General features: G+C 37.4%; 1 protein-coding gene across 1 annotated transcript in view; it reads left to right on the forward strand.

Annotated features, from left to right (window-relative positions):
- Positions 1–12,212, forward strand: part of THSD7B (thrombospondin type 1 domain containing 7B) — a 1,042,983-nt gene that overhangs the window by 743,185 nt on the left and 287,586 nt on the right. The window contains exon 15 of the mRNA XM_023515847.1: positions 9,287–9,550. Within this exon, the coding sequence (XP_023371615.1) occupies positions 9,287–9,550 (264 nt within the window). The remainder of the gene's footprint in view (positions 1–9,286; positions 9,551–12,212) is intronic.

Below are 12,212 nucleotides of genomic sequence, written 5' to 3' on the forward strand. Positions count from 1 at the left end.
ACCAATACTAGGAAGCACGCCACCTCCCAAGACTTAACAGAATTAAGTGGAAATGTTGAAAAGGCCTATATCAAGCTCTGAAATAGCATCAACTATACAAAATCTCCCTGAAAAGAAAAGCCCAGGACCAGATGGCTTCACGTTAGAATTCTACAAAACCTTCAAAGAGGAACTAATACCTATATTACTCAACCTTTTCCAAAACATAGAAAAGGAAGAAATTCTACCAAACACATTCTTTGAAGCAAACATGACCTTGATCCCCAAACCAGGAAAAGACCAAACAAGAAAAGAAATGTATATACCAATATCACTAATGAATATTGATGGAAAAATATTCAACAAGATCCTAACAAACAGAATCCAGCAACACATCAAACAAATGATACATCATGACCAAGTGGGTTTTATCCTTGGATCTCAAGGATGATTCAACATATGCAAATCTATAAACATAAGTCATCACATAAACAAATTAAAAAACCAAGACCATATGATTCTTTCAATTGATACAGAAAAAGCTTTTGATAATATCCAGGATCCCTTCATGATTGGAACCCTTAAGAAAATAGGTATAGAAGGAACATTTCTTAAATTGATAGATGTCATCTACAGCAAACCCAAGGCTAATATTGTATTGAATGGAATTAAGTTGAAATCATTTCCACTCAGATCAAAAACCAGGCAAGGTTGCCCATTGTCTGCATTGCTCTTTAACATTGTAATGGAAGTTTTAGCCATCGTAATTTGGGAAGAAAAAGCGATCAAGGGTATCCATGTGGGGTCAGAAGAGATTAAACTTTCACTCTTCACAGATGATATGATTGTATATCTGGAAGATACCAGGGATTCTACTACTAAACTCTTAGAAGTGATCAAGGAATATAGGGCGTCTCAGGTTACAAAATCAACACTCATAAATCAGTAACCTTTATATATACAAACAGCAGCCAAGCTGAAAAAATAGTCAAGGACTCTATTCCATTCACAGTAGTGCCAATAAAGATGAAATATTTGGGAGTTTACCTAACAAAGGATGTGAAAGATCTCTATAACGAGAACTATGAAACTCTAAGAAAAGAAAGAGCTAAAAATGTTAACAAATGGAAAAGCATACCATGCTCATGGGTTGGAAGAATCAACTTTGTTAAAATACCCATACTACCCAAAGCAACCCCCATTAAAGCTCCACTGTCATACTTTAAAGATCTTGAAAAAATGATGCTTCATTTTTTATGGAATCAGCAAAAACCTCAAATAGCCAAGACATTACTCAGAAATAAAAACAAAGCAGGAGGAATTACATTTCCAGACCTCAGACTATACTATAAATCAATAGTGATCAAAACAGCAGGGTACTGGCACAAAAACAGAGAGGTAGATGTATGGAACAGAATAGAGAGCCAACAGATAAATCCAGCTACTTACTGTTACCTGATGTTTGACAAGCTAATTAAAAACATTGAGTAGGGAAAAGATACCCTATTTAACAAACGGTGCTGGGCCAACTGGCTGGCAACCTGTAGAAGACTGAAACTGGACCCACACCTTTCACCATTAACTAAGACAGACTCTCACTGGATTAAAAATTTAAACTTAAGACATGAAACTATAAAAATACTAGAAGAAAGTGTAGGTCAAACACTTGAAGAAATTGTCCTGGGAGAATATTTTATGAGGAAGAACCCCTGGGCAATTGAAGCAACATCCAAAATACACTATTGGGTCCTGATCAAACTACAATTCTTCTGCACAGCCAAGAACACAGTAAGTAAAGCAAGCAGAAAGCCCTCAGAATGGGAGAAGATATTTTCAGGTTATGTCTCTGACAGGGGTTTGATAACCAGAATCCATAGACAACTTAAATGTATTAGCAAGAAAAGAACAAGTGATCTCATCTCAGGTTGAGCAAGGGACTTAAAAAAATTTTTCTCTGGAGAGGATAGGGCGCATGGCCTACAGATATATGAGAAAATACTCACCACCCTTAATCATCAGAGAAATGCAAATCAACACTACTTTGAGATATCACCTAACTCCAGTAAGATTAGCTCATACCACAAAATCTCAAAACTAGAGATGCTGGCGTGGATGTGGAGAAAAGGGAACACTTCTACACTACTGGTGGGAATGCAAACTAATACATTCCTTTTGGAAAGACGTTTGGAGAATGCTTAGAGCACTAAAAATAGACCTGCCATTTGATCTTGCAATTCCTTTATAAGGTATATATCCAAAAGACCAAAAATCACATTACAACAAAGATATTTGTATCAGAATGTTTATTGCAGCCCAATTCATAATTGCTAGGTCATTGAAGAAGCCCAAGTGCCCATAAACCCATGAAAGGATCAATGAATTGTGGTATATGTACACCATGGAATATTATGCAGCCTTAAAGAAAGATGGAAACTTTGCCTCTTACTTGTTTACATGGATGGAGCTGGAAATGTTCTTCTTAAAATGTTCTTCTTGTTCTTCTCAAGATTGGAAGAAATAGTATCCAATGTACATAGCCCTATTACAAAACTAATTTATGAAAGCTATAACCTAAATTTTGCCTAAGAATTTGGGGAGGGGGAAGAGGGAGGGGAGGGGGGTGGACGGGTGGAGGGAGGGTGATTGGAGGGATCACCTGTATGGAATCTTTCTAAAAGTAGAATATAGATGTCTTGACATAACAAGTAAGAAAATGACATGAAGGCTATGTTAACCAGTTTGATGAAAATATATCAAATTGTATATCAAAACACCACACTGTACCTCATGATTGCATTGTTGCACACAGCTATGATTTAATAAAAAAAAGAAAATCTGTCCAAGTTTTATATACATTGTATATACATACACACATATATACATACATGCATATATAATGTATATAAATATACATATATAATCTATATGTGTATATTCACTACATGTATTTGTATATTACATTATATATATTGTAAAATTATAATTCTCAGTATACTCATTTACCAATAACAAAATATGAATGCAAGTTATATTTGAGTACCTCTATCGCAACCCCTCAGGCCCCTGTGGCCCTGTTCTCAATCACAGCAGGAGGGAACCTGGCATGACATGGATTAGAAGTATAAGCTTGTAGGAGGCAGGGTAGCCCTTCTAGCAGGGTGGCCCTAAACAACCTCCACACCAGCCTTTTATTGAGACTGTACAACACAGGTGAGGGGAGTAATTAACAAATGACTACGTGCTGAAGTCTTGGGCTCTTCTTCCACAAGGAACACCTGTTGACAAGTGGCCTCATGTCCACCCCTCAGCTGCAGATCATCTCAGAGGTCATCTCTTAGTGTCCCCTATATTCCTCCCTCTAGTGTATTAAAGACATTTCTGGATAGGCAAGGGAGAAAATCTCTTGTTGGTTATTTCAGCCATTCTCCTCACTGAAGAGCTTTTCTTCCTGCTAAGAGAAACAAAAGGGTATATAAGTGTAGCAAAAATACACCAATGGAGCTAATTCGGTTATAAAGGAAACTAATTTAGCCAAACTAGGCTTAGGGGAAAACATGTCCCCTTTTTGTTAACTGCCACCCAACTATATGCTACAGGCTGACCGATAGGGCCCATGACGCCTTCATGGGAAGTATTAACCACCACCCAAAGTTAACGTTAGGTGGGGAAAGGGCTGTACCAAACTCAGACCCTTTCCAAAAGCAGTATAACGTTAAGTAAAGATCAGCTGAAACATATCAATCCAACAAGTGAAATTCTCTTACCTTGGCCGATACCAGAATAACCTTTACCTTAATGCCTGCTGTTCGAGGTCTTTGTTGTTATAACCTTCCAAGGTTTAGAAGATGCATCCTAAGCTTACTTGGGGCTTAATATACAGTTCAAAATAATGAAATCCTGTATCAATCTTCCCACTCTGCATAGAAGTTCCAACTGCCTCTTGGGGGAAAAAGGTGCTGACCACTCTTAACTGCTTCCTGCTGAGAATGGATGGTGATATGGGAGAGGCACCTAGAGTTCCCACAGAGTAGATTGATCCAAGGTTTCTCTATTATGAAATTGCCTAGGCTAAGGTCCTGTGAATAAAAAAAAGTTAGTGAAAACAAATTTGTTAGGGTGTTGGCAAGGTTTCCTGCTTGTGTCAAGGCTTAAACCAGTGGGCTGGTAACCACTGCTTCTCCGGATTTTCTATAATAACATGGGCAAAACCTCAATCCCAATGCATAACCAGGTTTCTACTCTGACTGAGAGTGAAAAGAACTCTAATGTGCATATACTTAGGACTATTAAGTTATATGGGCTGCTACCTTTCCCCTCCTTTTTATATACAAATAAAATAATTTTTAATGTGGTAAGGGCAGTTCTTCCTATTATCTAGCCCTTTTCTTGCTAGGCAAAATATGGTAACTGTCAAAGTTCAGAATTCCAGGTATGGGCTCTTTAAATGACAAAGCCCAATACAGATTTAAACTATTAGCTGCTGTTAGGCAAAAACTATGATTGTAATGTTAATTCCCTTAAAGGTCTTTTTAAGTGGAGAAAACAAACTGAGAAAATCTTAACTAAGAGAATTTATCATTTCTTTAACTGTACGAACTTTCCTTTGATATTTACTTAACAAACAAAAGATTATGCTTTCTTTGCAATCTTTGCAAGCAAGGATTTTTCTCTCGCTATTCCAAAGGTTTTGCTACTTGTGGTCCTAAATCCACCCTTCATAGATCTCAAAAGACTGTTACTCATGGACTAATGGTTCCACCCTTCACAGTTCCTCCCAGAAGCTCTGTTACTCATGATGCTCAGTTGTTACCACCCTTCACAATAGTGGAGTTATTGGAGTGGAGTGTTACCACCCTCCCTCAATAGTGGAGTTTTTCCTGCTTAAAAGCTGCTTTTCCAGCAGAATTTTTGCTAATTGATTCCAGACTCTTTTCAAATGGAGCTCCCTAGCACAAAGATGGTTTAAATTTTAGTTACTCTTCCCTCCCTTTGTTCTCACCTCTCATAATCTTCCAAAGGCTTCACTTGCTTCATAGTGTCCCTTTTCTCTTTGGGCCATATCCAGGCTATTGACCTGGACCTGGTTATAGTACACAGATGCTGATGAGAGGTGGGTTACCCCTTCACCGTGCAGGATAATCAAATATTCCACAAACATATTTAATCTAATTATTCTCCATCATCATCCATTGGTCTGGTTTAATTTCCTCAGTTTTACACTGAGGCATCACAGGTCTAACCAAGCTGGCAGAGTACTCTCATGGCACAGAATTGAATCATACTGTTTTTCCAAGAATAGTTTGAAATGAAAATATTAAAGAAACTAGTAACTTCTTTCATGTACCAGTGGGTCCTGATTCTGGCCTAGCTTCCCACACTTATGGCATTTGATGTTAACTAGGGGATTCACCCTCTGATTTTCCAGCTGTCCAATTTGAGTTGTAATGTCAATATAGCATTTACCTGCTTCTACTATAAGATTATTCATCTGATCTCTCAACTGTTTTATATCAGCTGCCATGATCTTAATCTTGTCTTTAAGCTGTTCCATTTGATATTTCAACTGCTGTATCTTATTTTCCATGATTTTTCCCTACTGATTTTCTTTCAGCCTTCTACATTTTACAATCTTTCGTTTTCAATTCCTAGAACCTTTGAGTGCCTTAAAGAGACAGGAACTCTTTAGCTGTTTCTTTTTACTCTGGAGTCTTAGTTTTACAAAACTTCACTTCCTCTATTTCTTCATCAGCCTCCTTAATCTACCTCATTTCTTTTCCTTTTAAACAGAACTCTTAACTCTTAACAAAAAAAGGGATTCAGGTGTGGGTCTTTCAAAAGCTACTTCCTGCTGGCATTGGGAGAAGATATAGGGGAAGGCTGTTAGAGGTTCTCTTCCCTAACTTAATAAACTCTTGCAATCTATTCCCAAAACTTTTCTCTTTGCTGTTTTACTGAAGGCTTTTCTCACCCCTGAGGCTTAAGGCTTGTTTACTAAAGGTTCTTATCTCCTAGTTCTATCTTTTCTCTTTCTCTCGTGTCTGAAGACTTTTTTCTGCTTTTTTCTCCAGCCACTCCCCAGAAGAGGCTAAAGGCTTCTACCAGCTTTTTTTTCCCACAGAAGTAGTTAAAATTTGGAAAGAGAAAATGTAGAAAAGAAGAGAAAAAACCAAATGAGAAAGGCCTGTTGTTGGCTGTTTTTCTTAGATATTTTTTTCCCTCTAAATATTTCTATTTCTCTCTCTCTCTCTCTTTTTTTTCTTATTTGCTAAAGCTTATTTCCCTCTCTGTCCACATTCACTGAACCCTGCTCACAGCACCATTTGTCACATCCTACTCCTGCCACCACTTGTCAGGTCCCAGGACTGGCCAGGTCTCGGGCCCAACTTAACTAGGTTCCCTAACTTCTAGATTGGCCAAAGGTCCCACTTGCCCTGAGCAGAGTTTCCCTTTGGACTTCTTCCCACTGTCTACAAAAGGCTTCACTTTACCTCCGAGTTTCCATTTTGGTCCACATCCCCCGTGTCCTATTGTGTCCTGCTGTATCCTGCCTGCTATGCCAAAATGTCACAACCCCTTGAGCCCCTGTGGCCCTGGTCTCAATCACAGTAGGAAGGAACCAGGCGTGACACAGATTAGAAGTACAGGCTTATAAGAGGTGGGATAGCCCTTCTTTGTGGGGAAGCCTGGAGCAACCTCTGCACTAGCCTTTTATTGAGACTGTACAATGCAGGAGAGGGGAGTAATTAACAAATGACTACTTGCTGAAGGCTTGGGCTCTTCTTCCACAAGGTGCACCTGCAGACTCTTGGCATCCCCTACACACCTCTTGTAATTGCAGAAGTCAAACATGTCTTTAGCATTATTACATTTTTAATATAGTTGTTTACTTTCTTAAAATGTGTTTACATTTTAACCATTCTTGTATATATTTCAAATAACTAGATAACTAACATACATTTTGAATTAAGGGAAAAAATGTCCCCAGAATTATACTAGGGATTGATTTTTTTAGTACTAGCTGGTTCTGAATCCAAAGGTTAGTAGGGTTTTTTTTATTTGTTTTGTTGTTGTTGTTGTTGTTTGTTTGTTTTGAAACAGATTCTCTCTCTGTCACCCAGGGTAGAGTGCCATGGCATCATAGCTCATGTCAACCTCTAACTCTTGGACTAATCAATCCTCCTGCCTCAGCTTCCAAGTAACTTGGGACTACAGGCACCTGACACAACACCCAGCTAGTCTTTCTTTATTTTATTTTATTTTACTTTTTTAGTAGAGATGGGGTATTGCTCTTGCTCAGGCTGATTTCAAACTGCTGATCTCAAGCAATCCACCTTACTTGGCCTCCCAGAATGGTAGAATTATAAAAGCAAACCATCATGTAAAGCCACCTCCCAGCCCAAAGGCTAATGTTGATTTTGATTAGAATGTAGTCAATGTTAAGGGCCACAGACAATTTGTTTCTTATTGTGAGCACCATTTCTATATTAACTAACTGGTTCAAATCCCATTTCAAACAAGTGAAACCATGTAATTGAGGATGTCAAAAATATAGAGACAGAATATACTTACATAGAATATCTGTTCTGCTAGCAATTTCTAATAGATGAACATTGTTTTCTTTTTCTCACTTTTATTCCTCCTATCTCTTCTCCTTCTTCCTCTTTCCCTTTCTCCTTTTGTCTTACAACTTCCTTTTCTCAATTATTGAATAAATTTTTTTTTGTTTACTGCTTACATGTTCTAGGCCTTGGGAATACCAGAAGGGAAAGGGTATTTAAAGGATGAGGACATAGACAACAAACTGAACTATCACTGAGTGAAGAAGTCTAAAAGGAATAAAAGTCTAGAGTTTTTTTTTCTTCTTGTTGTTACTGTTGTTTGTTTGTCTTATCCCTTTGAGAATCCAGGGGTAAGTGGGTTGAGGAAAGAGTAGAAACTAAAGAAAGGGAGACAGAAAGTTTCACCAGTAATTTTTGGAATTTTAGGAAGAATATAAACTTGGATGTGCTAAATGCTGATAAGAAAGAGCCAGTCGCCACCCACAGGTGTATCTCTCACCCTGGGATGAAGGTTCTGCTTCTCTGTTGTCCTAAATGTCCTTAATAGTAGAGGCAAGTGAATACCTTCTCCCAGAGGGACAGAGGTATGGTGAAGCTACTGTCACATAATTTCAGGTGCTGCAGGAATCCTCCTTATTTATTGTGGATTTAAGCAAGGCAGACCATAGAGCCAGTCACCCAGTCAACAATTTAGAATTGTGTATGATGCAAACCATCTGACAATGAGAAAGTAGCCCATGCATCAGCATGTATCAGGCATTTCCAAAACAGCCATAAACACTGGAAATGGACCAATAAAGCTGTCTGCATTTTTTATAACCAGTCATGGCTCTAGCTAATGACTACTGAGAAAACAAAAGGTAGAGTTATTAGTTCCATGAAAATTTTCAGTCATCTTGAGGAAGTGTGGCAGAAACATTGAATCAAGTTACAGGTTGGCCTAGAACTTACTAAACAGGGTTATCAAATATTCACAGCTTTGGGAAATGATGCTACATTGTCTTACTCAAAGCTGGGCTCACAGCTTAAAGGGTCATCAAGATGAACCAGTAAGATAAAGTCATATTCTAAAATACTTAAGTTAAAAGGGTCTATCAATGTGAAAGTCATATCTCTTTCTCAGATAAAATTATCCAACATTATTTGATAATTTATTTCAATTTATTATTGTGTCAACATTTGCGAGCTACCTGATAGCAGGGAAAATGAGTTTAACTTTGTCCCTTTGTCCATCACAGTCCAAGAGACCCCTGCTGTCACTCCAAAGCCATTGTGTAGGAGGGTATCATTTATTTCTTGAATAAATAAACTCTGTTTTTAAAAAGTTGAAGAAAAGGAGAGAGATTACTACATAGACCCTTCTGTTGATTTCCCTGGCAGTTATTAATTTCAAGGAGAAAGAAGACACAGTAATCAATCTCTAGCAGTAAACTATAGAGAAAACATTATTAAATAAATTAACAAGAATTTTCTAGCTATGGAGTCACTATAGCAAGCATGTAAGTATTTTATGCCACTCACAAAACTTTTCTATTTTCTTTCAATTTAACTTGAATTTCACAGTTTCTCTAGGAGTTTCTTCCATTCTCCTAGGATTTACTTTCCGGATAGCAAAAAAAGCGTAGGAAAAAAAGCTTCATTTTATTTAAGGTTTATATTCTATGCATTTGGCAATACAAAAATATGACTGAATTTTAACCAAACTATCAGATATAAAATTAATACATCAATGTCTCTTGTTGGAACAGGGAAAAGCAGAAAGAAGGAGAAGTGCCAGGATGCTGACCTGTATCCTCTAGTGGAGACAGAACTATGTCCTTGTGATGCTTTTATATCCCAACCCTATGGAAACTGGTCAGATTGCATCCTTCCAGAAGACAGAAGGGAGCCTCTGAGAGGACTGCGGGTGCAAGGAGACAGTAGAGAGTGTGGAGAAGGCATGCGCTTTCGAGCTGTAGCCTGCGCTGATAAAAATGGAAGACCTGTTGACCCCTCGCACTGCAGCAGCTCTGGTAAGAAAATGGCTGAGGAGGAACAAATGAAAACATTGACACAGTTAAGGAGGTTCCCAGGTCTCTTTGTTCTGTAATTGTTTTAGCTCTCCTTTGTCAATAACACTCTTCCTGTCATATAAGATGGGCATATGAAATGCGCACAAGTACTTGTCAGTAATTATCTGGAATGTGGTGGTTTTAGATCCTTGACTCACCTCATTCTATACTTCACTTCATCTTTGTTTATTGGTCACTCATTTATTAGTGGTGAGCCACTCTACTTCACTGGGAAAGCCAAAGTCTAGTACAAATGACTTTTGTAAAATATACTCTAGTATACTTTATGCTGTTTTTGGTGTTTTGATTACCCACATAGAAAGCATCAGCCTACATATTTCTCCTAAGGCAGTTGACAAAATACCAGTGAAAACGTTGATATAGATGTTTTAAAATACAAGGTCTGGGCACCCAAGTTAAAAGAGTAAAATTATAGAAGAAATAAGAAACAATCTGTGAGATGTTAAATGACAGAGAAGATTGTTTTTGAACCTGAATTGGAAGAATTTTAAAGATATGGGTGAATGGAGAGAGGGGTGCAGGTTAAATATAGCTGGGGTGCAACTTGGTGAAAAGGCTGAAACTGATAATGATAATCGAGCTTATGAATTTCCTGCTCTATGTTTCTTCTTTCACTGCCTTTTTGTAAAAAGGCTAGACAATTGAGGAATTTTACAGAGGAGTATGGGGAGAATTCATGATTGACTTGGAAACTCTAGAAACAATGGATGGGTTCTGGTCTTAGTCATCAGTCTCAAGTACTAATAAGTTTTCTTTCTAATACCATAAATGGTAAACTGATTTCAGTTCTAATGTACAAGTCAAGTAAATGATGGTTCTTCTTTATTGTTAATGTATTAGCTCATCTTTATTTCAGATATACCAGTATAATTATATGAATGCAATTTAATAATGTTTAATTAATTACATTATTGCTGTATGTGTGCCTCCTCAGCTAGCTTATATTAGTTGTTTCAAATGATTTGACTTCCGGAAACATTAAACATATCACAAGCACTTAACAGACCCATTTTAAGGTGACTCTAATCTTTGTTTTTCAGCTTTTATGTGCACATTGGTTTATTTATCCATTCATTTTTTTAAATCCTAGATATTGAAAACCTGTTTACTTGGACTGTTATGATTTGAGTGTAGAGTTATGGGGAAGTTGGTGAGTCATGAATTTTATTGTCCAATAGGATATAGAAATAAAACAAATAAAAAGAATTTCAAGTCTTGGTCAGCTAGCTCTGTGGATGCTGATTAGAAAATCTTTAGATAGACTTTAAGAAGGCCTCACTGAAGTGGTATCACTCTGAGATGTGAAGGATGAGAAGGAGGCAGCCATGTACAAACTACATAACAAGGTCATCTCTGATAGTGGGGTATACAGAAAATGAAAGGCAGCAACAATGTTCTCGCAAAATAAAACAAAGGAAGCTCTCTGATATGAGTGTAGGGAGTAAGGTGAGAGCTGAGCAAAGAGAGGCTGAATAAGGTAGAATCTTATGACATAAGATAAGGATTATGGGTCTAATGTAAGTGTAGTCATCAGCTGGGAAGGTAATGTGGTCCAACTTAGCTTTTCTAAAGATACTTTTGGCTACTGTCTATCAAATGGCTTGTGATACGAAAGGAAACCATTGGAAAGTTATGGCAGTGAGTTAAGGTCAGACACGATGCTAAGTTTGACTAGGGAAGTGGAAATAAAGAAATAGAGAAGTAGTTAATTCATAAATGAAATTAACAAGATTATTCCAAACACAAATCATCTTTTTTCCACGATCTTTAAAGTATGACAGTGGAGCTTTAATGGGGATTGCATCAAAATTATATATTGCTTTGGGTAATATGGATATTTTAACAATGTTGATTCTTCCAACCCATGAGCATGATTTGTTTTTCCATTTGTTAACATTTTCAGCTCTTTTTTTCTTAGAGTTTCATAGTTCTCTTTATAGAAATCTTTCACATCCTTTGTTAGGTAAACTCTTAAATATTTCATCTTCTTTGGCCCTACTGTGAATGGAATAGAGTCCTTGACTGTTTTTTCAGCTTGGCTGCTGTTTGTATATATAAAGGCTACCAATTTATGAGTGTTGATTTTGTAACCTGAGACACTGCTATATTCCTTGATCACTGCTAAGAGTTTTGTAGTAGAATCCCTGGTATCTTCCAGATATACAATCAACTCATCTGCGAAGAGTGAAAGTTTAATTTCTTCTGACCCTATATGGATACCGTTGATTGCCTTTTTTTCCCTAATTGCAATGGCTATGACTTCCATTACAATGTTAACGAGCAATCAAGACAGTGGGGAACCTTGCCTGGTTCCTGATCTGAGTGGAAATGATTTCAACTAAACTCCATTCAATACGATATTGGCTGTGGGTTTGCAGGAGATGGCATCTATCAATTTACGAACTGTCCCTTCTGTTCCATTTTTCTTAAGTATTCTGATCATGAAGGGATGCTGGATATATCAAAAGCTTTTTCTGCATCAATTGAGAGAATCATATGGTCTTTCTTTATTAATTTGTTTATGTGATGAATTATATTTATAGATTTACGTATGCTGAACCATCCTTGAGATCCTGGGATAAAACCCACTTGGTCGTGGTGT

This window comes from Otolemur garnettii, unplaced genomic scaffold (assembly GCF_000181295.1).
Source record: "Otolemur garnettii isolate 467f Iridium unplaced genomic scaffold, OtoGar3 scaffold00080, whole genome shotgun sequence".
Classification (NCBI taxonomy): domain Eukaryota; kingdom Metazoa; phylum Chordata; class Mammalia; order Primates; family Galagidae; genus Otolemur; species Otolemur garnettii.